At 34.6% G+C, this 12,171-nt stretch overlaps 1 protein-coding gene across 11 annotated transcripts in view; it reads right to left on the bottom strand.

The window, feature by feature from the left end:
* The window catches only part of PPIP5K2 (diphosphoinositol pentakisphosphate kinase 2), a 51,484-nt gene that overhangs the window by 22,333 nt on the left and 16,980 nt on the right, over nt 1-12,171 (bottom strand). For all 11 annotated transcript variants that reach the window (XM_032206730.1, XM_032206729.1, XM_032206735.1 and 8 more), the window contains exons 8-17: nt 9,804-9,965; nt 8,559-8,680; nt 7,378-7,479; nt 6,737-6,823; nt 5,770-5,845; nt 5,574-5,683; nt 4,445-4,530; nt 3,644-3,769; nt 3,421-3,542; nt 229-411 (exon numbers count right to left, since the gene is read on the bottom strand). In XM_032206730.1, coding sequence (XP_032062621.1) covers nt 229-411; nt 3,421-3,542; nt 3,644-3,769; nt 4,445-4,530; nt 5,574-5,683; nt 5,770-5,845; nt 6,737-6,823; nt 7,378-7,479; nt 8,559-8,680; nt 9,804-9,965 — 1,176 coding nt within the window. The remainder of the gene's footprint in view (nt 1-228; nt 412-3,420; nt 3,543-3,643; nt 3,770-4,444; nt 4,531-5,573; nt 5,684-5,769; nt 5,846-6,736; nt 6,824-7,377; nt 7,480-8,558; nt 8,681-9,803; nt 9,966-12,171) is intronic.

Raw genomic sequence — 12,171 nt, 5'->3', positions numbered from 1 at the left:
ACATGTATATTCCTATTTCAAAGTTTGTAACTATTCTTATTACTTAAATTACAAGACAGATCGAAATACCTGATACCACAATTGCTACAGCTACCTTTTTAGTTCAAGACTATTTGCAAACACAAATGATTTTTCAAAATAGATACATAAAATTACTGTTTGTTAACTTAATGCAAATATTTTGTTGTCTATTTATTCCATTTCATTGAAAACTAATCATATTCTAACCTTATCATAGTCGTCAGCTGTAAATTCTCTGTCTCTCTGGAGAATTTCATGGAGCGTTGCTTTAACACGATGCTGACAGCTGCTTAAAGAATCACTGTCACTGTCCAACAGACCATTCATGTTAGCACTTTTTACCATCTGGACAAGAATAGGAGTCAGTTCACCCTCTAAGGCCAGTAGACCCTGAAGCAAATAATATAATTAATCAGACAAGCATGAGAAAGTAACAGTATCTTAAAAACAAACAATCAAAAACCCACTCAAAATACTAATTTAAATTCAAGATTATATCAGTTGCTTATGTACAAGACTTGGCCCTGCCATGCAGCATGATCCCCATCATGAGCTCAGGTAATACTGGCATCTCAGAAGCGCCACAGCCATTCAGGTCTTGGGTTGCAGGGAGTGCATGGTGCCTCTCCCTCAGGCTGGAAAGCAATAGTGTCCTGACTTAGGGGGGGGAACATGGTCAGGGTCAGGTGCTGAGTTACCAGAGGAAGGTACTATGGGAAGAGATGGAATAGCATCGGGGAAGACAGACTGGACACACACAATCTCTTTGCAGAGACCCTACAAAGCCCAAACCCTGTGTGGCATGGCACAACATTCAAAGAGTATTGTATGAGAGTATTGTATAGAGTATATGTAGTTGAACTACAGGTGGATGGAGACTTCCAAAATGGAAGTGGCTAGAAACTTTTGTAACTCTTCTGGCTACTGAAGGGTTCTGGGATAAGAAAGGAAATGGAGTGATGTTTCTTCAATCCTGCTAATGGAAGAGAAAGCAGGACAGATGGATGAAACAACAGAACCATAGAAGAGTCTAGGTTGGAAGCGACCTTAAAACTCGTCTAGTTCCAACTGCCTTGATATGGACAGGGATACCTTCCACTAAAATCAAGCTGCTCAACACCCCATCCAGTCTGGCCTTGGTTGGATGGGGCATCCACAACTTCTCTGGTCAACCTGTTCCAGTGCCTGTACAACAACACATGTAGGACAGAAACAAACAGGAAAAGAAATTCTGAACACTTGCAAAGGTTTAATTTTGCAAAGGTAATAGCGATATGGCAGAACAGCTCGCATGAATGGATCTCTGCTATAGCTACAGGCCAGGAAGGCAAGGAGGAAGAGTTGGGTTATATTTAAAGGAGTGGCTTGACCACTGAGAGCTTTACTTTGGAACCTGTAACAAGAAAGCTGAGACGTTATGGGTAAAGATCAAAAGATCACGTAAGAACACGGCGAGCCTCTGCTACAGACCACCCAACTAAAAGCAGAAAATAGATGAAGCCTTATTAAGAAAAGTGAAGAATGTCTCCTGATTGCAGGTCCTGTTTTATACTGGGACCCTTAATCCTGAATACCTCAATGCATGGGCAATATTGCAGGGGACAGGTGCTCCAGATTCTGGAGATATTCAGGACAATTCTGTGACACAGGATACTGATAAAATATCTATCTAGCTGAGGCACTCTCCTCAATCTATTTCTCAGATGTATCAGGAACGTGAAAGTCAGTGGCAGCTCTGGTAACAGAAACCATGATATTGTGACAGATCCTTAGAGAATAAACAATTTTACCAGAAAGCCCTTCTGATGAGGAGATTTAAGCTTGTTCATGCACTCCCATGGAAGAGTGTCCTGAATGGCAAAGGTGCCCAGGACAGCTGTCTCTAAGGACAACCTCCTCAAAGCACAAAAGCAGTGCATTCTGACATGTGGAAAGTCATACAGAAGGTTATCATGGATTAAAAGGGAACACACTGAAGGTGAAGAAGTTAGGGATGTGTTACTGTTTGTTTTTTTTTGTGAAAAAAAGAGATTACCTGACAATGAAGGAGTGGGATTAAAAACCTGGAGAGGCCATGGAATTTCCATCTTTGGAAATATTCAGAACTTGACTAGATACAATGATGAGCAACATCATTCAAGCTGACGCTGTTTTGTGTGCAGTTGGACTACATTACCTACACAGGCTTCTTCTAACTCAAACCACTCTAACACTCCGTATTATTGCTGAAAATCATTCACCTAAGGAAGTCTTTCTGTAAAGATTGCACTGTCCAAGTTCTCTTACACAATTCAAAATCCTTATCACTGCCAGAAGGAAGTGAATAAATTACTAAGAAGTATTATAAATGCAAAAGGCTATTTGGAAGGAGCAGCAAGAGAGAAATTTGCCTAGCATAAGGAGGGGTAAAGGAACATTTTAGCAAACATTATAGGTGTAGAAAGTTTTTCTAAATTGTTTTCAATTAATATAAGTTTTTCTAAAGTGTTTTTTTTTTTTCCTAAACAAGAAGTTTTTCTATTATAGAAGTTTATCTAAAAATGTTTTCTATTAATAATTATTTTAAAGTCATGTTTTTACTCAAAAAAAAGTCCTTATTTCTTAAATCCCACCACAAAATGTTTATTTCACAGCAAAAATAATAAAAAATAATTACCTACAATACATCAAGATGTGGTATTGCCACTACATATTATTTACTGAGAAGCTGTTTTGACAGGCTAAAAATTAAAAAATATCCTTGTAACAACTTTTAAAGGAATTATTTCTATTAATACAAAAAAAAAACACATTTTAAAAAAAAAAATCCCATTTAAAAATTTTCAAAGTAGTTTATTAAGTCTACATTTCTGATAGGTTTCAAACTCTCTCATTTCCTCTGTAAAGTTACAAATCAGTAAGAGAAAGATGGTCTCAATGTAAATATTGCTTTTTGAACTCCAGATCTTTTGATCCAAATCACTGAAGTGACTGAAAATTGCAATTTATGCTCATGGAAAATGAATACATTACCTCAAATCAGTTATAACACCTGTGCTTTTACTCATCACACACAAAATTTGTCAGGAAATTCTGACAAAATTCTTGGATAATTTCAGAAAATAAGTACTAAACAAATAAGCAAGGTGCAAAGTAAAAATGTTTCTCTATTATGGAGGTGATTACTGAAAAGGACTAAAGCATATTGCTACAGCTCTATAATGAAACTATGTCTGCAATGTCTGGCACATTAAGTGAAAACTTTTCCACCTATCACTAAACAATCTTTGAGAGCAAGTTTCTTTGGAAACACAGCCTCTGTAAACTACAAATCTCCATCAATTTTTAGAAGAAAAAAGTTTGAGACTATCAGCTTTTTTTTTTTTTTTTTAACTGGAAACACACAATTTGACATAGTACCTTTGCAAAAGCTGCTGCAGTCATCTGAACTCGTCCCTCATCAGAGGCGTAGATTTTGAGATCGTGTCGGTAAGTGCTATGTAATCTAAGTAAACCACATCCAGGAAATCCAGCATAATCTCCTACCAAACAAACAGATTGCTCAAATTCTCATTTTACATTTTATTATACTCAAAAGGGATCTATGCCATTCAACACTTTTTTTTTTCTGTTTTCTTTTTACCTTGTCCACCTGGATACATACACCTGAAAGCCCTTCCAAGCTCCTCTGCTTGAACCCTGCCTGCAGGGGTCAGTTCTCCTCCCCATTTTAGAACCAGAAGCAGGGATGGCTCATTTCTTCTATTATCTAATTGTACACAAAGAGAGGAGTTTAGTAGCAAAGTATATTATAATTCCTTTTTTTTTTTTTTCCATATAAACAAAAATACTGTGACTACAAAGGGCTGCAGTAAATGACCTCTTCTGTATTAGGAACCTTTAATAGTTTTCTAACATTAAAAAAATACTGAACTAGAGGACTAAACAGGTACTTAAACAGTAAAACCTAAAGTAGTTGAATTAGACAGAAAACATTAGTGAATAAATATTAAATAAGAAATCTGAAACAAATATGAAATCAAGTCAGAAAATTAGAACAGATTGGTTGTTAAATGATGAGAGCTATTGCAGTCAATGAATACAGATCGAGGACCAGAAAACGCTTAGAAACATTTTAAAATCATCAGTAAACGATGAGTGGGAATTCCCCATCTTTCCCCCCAAGATACCATGGTTGATGAATTACTGAATCTTCTTAACCTCTACTTTCCCGTCACAGAAAAACAACGTTGGAATACAAATTTAACGCATTAATTTGTGTGCAATTCAGTAGATTAAGAGACTGGTAAGTGTTTACCATCAATAAAAACATCCATTTAAATCAACATATTGATTCTTAACATCAAGACATACTATAACACTAGTCATTTACTAGGTAAATACACATGATATTAAGTTAACATTCATAAAAGTAATACTACACCTTCCTCTTCACTGGAAGTCTTTGGGCAACCATGAGGAAGATATGTTAACTGAACTTTGCGATTTATGCCTGAAAAATGCCCATACCTGAAGAAGGAACAAGAAGTGAGAGAGGAAAACAAAGAGGGAAAACAAACAAACAACATTTAAAATATTTTCTTGTACAAATCTAAATCTGCCATGCTCCTGTAAACAGGATATCATAAAACCACACTGGTCATTGATTTAAGTGTTTAACCACCTTTTAGCAAAGCAGTCTTAAAACAAACTGTATTCAACAAGCACAGAATGACTACAGAAATATCAAGCACTCTGTGATGAAACACTTCCAAATATGATTATACAATACTTGTTCTCACCACTTTGAACATAAAACTGAAAAAAACAACACAATGCCTATGCATTTGCAGGTTGCATGAATAGTTAATCTGTTTAATTGTTTTTCAGATTCATAAATACATGGGCTACCAGTATCTAGAATCTGATCTGGCAATGCAGATGGCCACTGCTTTACTAGCCAAGGAAGTTCTCAAACAGAACTCAGTATCTTCATAAATTTCAAGAACAATTGCATTTGCCCCAATTTCTAAAAAATTTCTGCTACCATTTAGAGTTCTGAGATCCCAACTCCTTATCAATCCTTGAAGACTTTTTTTCTTCTGTTAAATATTTCAGACTTCATATACAAAATCATATAGAGAATCCTCCAAGTTTGCTATAAGGAGACAGTACACACAGTGAAAGCTGCTACAGGTTCTAGACTTCACACAACTGCTAAGAGGCAGACCCTATACCCAGGTACTTATGCAAAAAAAAAATAAAATTTGAGAGCACAGAAACTAGTCCTTTCAAGTAGGTAGCACACTGAGACACTAGGAAGATAGATAAACTGATTGTTTAATCAATTCCATTAAAAATTCCATTAAAAATATAAGGAGAAAACAGGAGCTCTGGTCTCCCTCAAGATGTCTGGTCTCCTAATCCATGACATTCTTTCTAGTCCTTTCATGACATCCCAAGTGCTTCAATTAATATATCATAACATATTTGATAACCATTGCAAATGAAGCAGTAATTGTCAAACAGGACAAACAGCAACACACATAGCATTTTGCAAATTAGACACTTACATTTCTAACACAGTTTTCAGCTGTTCAAGCTTTGCTTTACTTTCTTCAATTTCAGAATCATTGTTTTGCCCAAGTTCTACAAGGAGTTGCCTTGCTATGTCAAGCACTTCCTAAAGAAAACAAATACAGAACTAACTTAAAATAAATAATTTTCTAGTTATGAAACACCAAAGCAAGAAAATAAAGACATACTTACCTGTAACTGTTTTGGTTTTTTCAGTTTTAGTTTTCCAGATTTATATCCATCACATTTTTCAAAAAGATCAAAAAATCTTTAGGAGAAAGAATATTGATTAAAAAACACAATGAGTTAAAATATTACTTGAACAAGTGGCTTTTAAACTTAAAGTAGCCTGAAATTAACAACTTTATTGGAAAAGCATGTTAAAATCCGAAGTCCAGAGCTCAAGTCAACCTTTATTCGAAACCCATTTCTCAAGAATATCTTCAACATAGTAGAGAAAGTTGAGTACAAAACATTTTCTTATTCACTTACTAATTGATAAGAAGGGAAGAAATTCTATGTGTCAAATGACATAATATTGGAATATACAGCTACATGTATTCTTAGCCTTCAAGAATAATCCTCAACAGAAGCATACAATATAAAAAAATGAGCAGTATCATGCAACCTTTTCTGCAAGTATCTGTGAACACGACTCTACTCCCAACACAAATAAGTGCGTTTTATCAAAACTGCACTTTATGAATGCTAATTTAAATTATCAACCAGAAATACACAGTAATAAAACTTAGACAAAAGACAAAAAGGTGGTGCAGTAAGATGACAGCTGACTGGAGAACAGTAAGATAAAAAGAAGGCCAGAATTCCTAGTCAAATGGTGAAATAGAAATATTCTATTCTGATTATGAATAAGGACATTTATAGAGATAAATGCATTTTCATTAAAATCACACAGGAATGTTTACAAGGCACATAATGTGATGAAGGAAGTCTGCACAACTCGTTTGGCAGTCTTGTTAGGAAGAGATGCATGATTGTTAATTAGCTGGAAAGACATCAGTTACATTAAAAGAGAAAAAAGTGAACAACAAATAACTCATGATGCAATTTCTGCTTAAATTCATTGCTTGCACATCCCCAAGAAATGAGCTTTACTCTAAATTCAAACTCTTTTTTTAAAAATCAAAATTCAACTTACTTCTGATGTTTTACTTCCATTTTCATTTTTTGTTTTGGTGTTCGGTCCCCATGACGTATTACGGCAATAACACATCTAAGCTCCATCCTAAAATTTTAAAGGAGTTATATTTCACAATTCTATATGCGAGGAGTTTTTATTTATTATTAAAACCACCATGAATCAAAACAAAATTGTCATTATCTTGCATAACTACAGGAGTGACAGAAGGATATGCAAGCATATAAGGTTAACTGAAAATGACGTGAGGTATAAAATTGAAATATTGATTTTAAGACTTGAGTAACTACTTGGGTAATATTTATTTTAAGTAGTTTTTAAAATGATATTGAGGTTCATTAAATGAGAGAGCATGTTTATTAGAAGCGCATATTAAGTTGGTGCTGGAACAATGATTAGCAGTGAAGGAGGCTATGCACAGAAGACGCTACACTTGAAAAATCTGCTGTTCTATACTCAGCTTGACTAAGGATCAGAAACTCTGATTGCTGGCATAGCAATTGTGATTTCTTCCTTGTTTTCATCACACAAAACAAGCGTTCATAGGCCAAAGTGGGAAAACCTTGTGAAGAGAAAAAAAAATTCACACAAAAGTTACATTAGGGTTTTACAAAATTCAGGCATAGCTACTATTCTCTTACATTGTTCCAGAGGTGGTTGGCACAATAGGGATGTCTTCTGCTTCCAAAGGAATTGACCAAGGTATCTGAAACTGGGGAGCAAGTTCTCTCATTATGATATTTCTAAAAAGGGGTTAAAAAGAAAACAACACTAAGTTTAAAGAAAAGCTTGTAAATGTAAACAAGATCCAAAACAAATATATTTATATACATTTACTTTCCTAGATGTGGTTTTAGAGTACTATCAACCATAAGTCTCTAAATACATATTTTTCTTTTAGTTGTATTTAAAAAAAAATAAATCACTGAACAATGTAAAGCTACTATAACTGCTATAGAGACAACACTAACCTAACAGCCCAGGATACCTCAGAAACTTCAGTCTTTCAACTCCAATTCCTAGAAGAATTACTTGGATATGACTTGGTCTGGTTCATTTAAATATTCAGATATCTGGCTATTATCTAAATAAAAGTCCCTGAAAATCAGAAAGCCATTCTAACCCAAGAGTTACTAGTAGCTTTAGTGGTAATTTCATTTCTCAAAAATTCACTGGTAAAACTGGAAAAACCTATAAAGATGATAACTACAAAATGGTAACACTGCATATAGAAGGTTATTAAATCTTGATAATGTTCTATTGCCCAAGTGTTTTGTCAAAATATAGTGAACCTCAAACTGATATCTACATTAAAAAGCAGCAACACCACAAGAAAAAAGTGCACCTTGAATTAGCATAATCTGAGATTTTATTTTAAAAAGTGAGGAAAAAAATCTGCCATTTACTTCTCACTGTATCATATTACAATTCCCTGCATGAACAAGGAAAAAACTCTAAGATAACTTCTTTTTTCAGAGAATTCAACATCTATAGCAACTTGAAATTGTTACACCTTCTTTCGCTCCCAGTGCAACACATAAATGCTTCTCTCCTTTAAAAAAAGTCTCAAATACTTTTAGAACTTTAATCCTGTTTTTGAAATACTTAGCTTCCAGGGTTTGCAAAACACCCAGACTCAGGTGTTTCAGATGATTTTAGAAATAAGGAATTAATTGAGGGCTTATTTAGAGATTTAATAAATATTTTACTTATTTAATTTAACATTTAATTTTAAATAATTTAGGAATAAGGAGTAAGTAGTACATAGGCTATAGTTACATACAATAGGCAAAACTCCTGAAGTAAATCAATAAACTCTTACCCCAGGATCTTAGCACAATCATCATAATATTTCATGGAGTTTTTCACAAAACTGAAGCCATTCACATCACAGACATATGACTGTCCATTAGCACGCAGTAAATCAAAGCCACAAACTGTTTGCTGTTTTTAAGGAAAAAAAATTCAAGTCATTGATCATCTTCCTTAGGTTTTAATATTCTAAATACATTTTAATATGTTATTCACCTAGAAGCATGCCAAAAATTATATTGATTTTTCTAAGGATATGTAGGAAGGCTAAAGTCGAGAGTATAAATTTAATAAGTAGGAAGATGTTTGCATATCATGAGTGAACCTAACATGGAACTCGCAAAAGATATGAGAAATAAATTCTGTTATTTTTGTCAAGTTCACATATGTACTATATTAACTTTCAAGACCTACAGCTTAGATAACAATGGCAAATTCCCCTTCTGACCACAGACCTTCCCGCTATGCGCTGTTTTTATGGATGGCACACAAGAAATAGTAATGCATCAATGAAAATATTATTGTCCAAATTTGAATTTGACAGGATAGTTTTGATACAGACACAGTACTGACACTGTAAGCACAGGACGTTAAACAGTATTTCAACAGAGCTCAAAGCCCTTTTGCAAGGTGACAGCTGTTCACACACCCTCCAGAGTACTATCATAGTTACATGTTATGACAAAGACTGAAAGACCACCTTTTAATAAGAAGGCTGAAGTGAGAGTAAGAGACTGAATGAATGATGTTTTAACAAAATAAACTTAAAATTACTCAAAAATAGAACATATCGAACACTTAAAGAAAAACTATGTCCATGCCAAATTAGCATTTATTTGGACCCAGTGTAAACACTAGGTAAATAAGAGTTACAAAAATTTGATTAGTGAAGTTGCATTTCCCTAATTAGAAACATTAACAAAATGTGGGACCATATTATGCATAGAACAGATACAATGTGAACTAGCAAAGCACAAGAGTAACGTGAGGGAATATATACAAAGCTCATGCAACATAAGTAGCCCTCCAAACTTGTTAATGCATTAAAAGAATTTTTATACACAAAAAAACGTGAATGTGGAAGTTCAACTTCTCACCTTCTGCACAAAGTCTACAATATACCCTATTATGGATGCAGAGCCTACAATACATGTATCACCGCTGACTCTGCACATTTAAAGTCTACATAAGTTTCAAGTAGTAAACAATTAATTAGCACTAAATGTTTGATCAGATAGGAAAGTAATCGGCTTACCTTAAAGGCAAGGCATACTTTCCAAGCAATTAACTTCTCTCTTGCGTTGAGGATGACTGGATACCTCACTTCTTTTCCTTCACTATCTCGTTCTACCTTGCCATCCAGAGCCGGAGATTTCCGGGCTTCAGCATGAGCGTAGTCTGGACCTACCGTGTACACCTTTATTGAAAAACAGGAACTTTTGATTTATTGTAATTAAGTTACACTACTGCATGTATCCATGCATCTTGCTAAATTTATCTCGAATGTGATAATCACTGCAATCACACTGTTGCTGCTTGAGTAGGGGGTTGGACCAGATGACCTTCAGAGGTTCCTTCCAACCTTAGCCATTCTGTGATTCTATGAAGACACTAGCAGCTGTCATCACTAATAATTTTGCTCTCAAGTGCCTTCCTCAACAGCATAGCATTCACTGAGCATCTGTTATTTACTGACCTCCTAGGATGAAGTTGAAGCACAAGTGAAGAAAATAAACCATGACATTTGAAGAGTAAAAATGAATTCCATAATTATGGCAATACAGAGGCAAAGAAGAACATTTTCCTCTCCAAAACATCTGTGGGACTTTGAGAGCAGATTAATTCAAGGATGATTTGAGTTTAGATGACTGTGGAAACCTGGCTACAGGACTAAGTGATTCTCTTTATTAAAAAATATTTTCATATTTTAGGCAAGACTGAACAAAGCAATATTCTTCCCGGTTCTAGCATTACAAGACAGGTGTTTTCAAGAATGAGTGCGCTAACTACTGTTACAATTTTAATGCTCACTGCAAGCAAGTACTGGGTCCTGTACTAGAACAGACTTGTCAACAGATCTCCGTAAATGGGACAGTCACGTGACTTGAAAACAAGACTGTTCTGTTTCAGTTGAGTTTTTTGTTTTTTTTTTTTTTTTTGGTCAAAGCTTATGATAGCAAATACTGCTGAGCATTATAACCGATTTTGAACAGAACTGAAGAAAACTGTTATAAGAACTCTCATACTATCTTGACCATTCTTAGTTCTTATGAAATAGAATAATGCCTGGTTTAATCAAAGAAACTACACTAGCTGTGACTTTCCTCTTGCATGAAGGCTAGAAATCTACACTGACATACCTGTTCCATGCACCTTTTGATGATTTGGGATTGTAAAGTGATATTGAAAGTATGCTAGACATGGCTAGTCTGTAGTGGGTTTTCGCTTCTCTTTAAATTTAAGGGGGCATCTGCAGGCTTCCTTAGATAGCTTTCAGATGCAGTTGTGCAGGACATCATTTGAAAAAGAGAAGGTAACAAATACGTCTTAGATAACTATTGTAAGACATGGCTTATTATCAACATACTCTACAATCTGAATGTGCATCTCTTGCATGAACAATGAATGTAATACTTCAGCTACTAGAAAACTGAGATTAGAATACAGATGACAGGAATATCAGATATAAGGTCAATACAGGTAAGTGGCTGAGTTGGGTAAAACTGCTTAATGTAAGGTTAACAGTCTTGTTAGTTGAAGAAAATCCATTATTTATACAGAGCATTTAAGTCCACAGATGCTGTTTGATGCCTCCAGTATAATAACAGTCAAAACAGTCCCCGCCCCTCAAGTCATATGCATCTCTTCAGGTTGCTAGAAACTTTTATTTTTAAAAACACGTTGCAGAAGTCTCTTACACAGAATTCTGTAAACCCAGATTAACCTCCTGCACAGTGTTGCACCATATGAAGAATCTATCTCATGAAAGTAGAAAAGATTAAAAAAAGAATTGGGGGAATTTGCTTGTATCTCCAAGTGGAAGAAGTTGACTGCAATTGATAAAAAGGCCTCTTTGGCCTAAGACTGGATTAGATCTTACACTCTAACTTCCACTATTTGTCTAAATATGTTGATCTCATGCATACGAGAAAGTATTTGTTTTATGTGCTCAGTGATGGTCTTAAAAAAGCCTGAATTAACACAAAGCAAGCAATCTCCATAGACTTTCAATGTCCATAGATAACATTTATTCCATTAGTGCTTTCTATTCTATCACTCTTTTATGGTGCCTAATCTTTGTATCTGTTAAGAAAATAAATGAAGAGTAAAAAAAATAATTACAGGTGAGATCAATGCATTACTTTATATAATTTTAGTAAGTTACTTTTTATAAATTAGAGGATTTCCTTATTCGGTAAAAATATATTTCAGCTACAAATTTATTATTATTTTTACATATTCAGACAAAAAATCTAGGTAACATCTATTGGTTTACACTGGGAAGTACATACTGTTCTAACATTAACACAAAAAGCAAAGACAATGTGCCTGGTAATAAGCTTCCTGCACTTGATTCTAACAACATATGCTAAACTTCTCTATATCACAACTACTGTGTTTAG

The sequence above is a fragment of the Aythya fuligula genome, chromosome Z (assembly GCF_009819795.1).
Source record: "Aythya fuligula isolate bAytFul2 chromosome Z, bAytFul2.pri, whole genome shotgun sequence".
Lineage (NCBI taxonomy): Eukaryota > Metazoa > Chordata > Aves > Anseriformes > Anatidae > Aythya > Aythya fuligula.
This window is presented reverse-complemented; position numbering and strand designations above follow the sequence as displayed.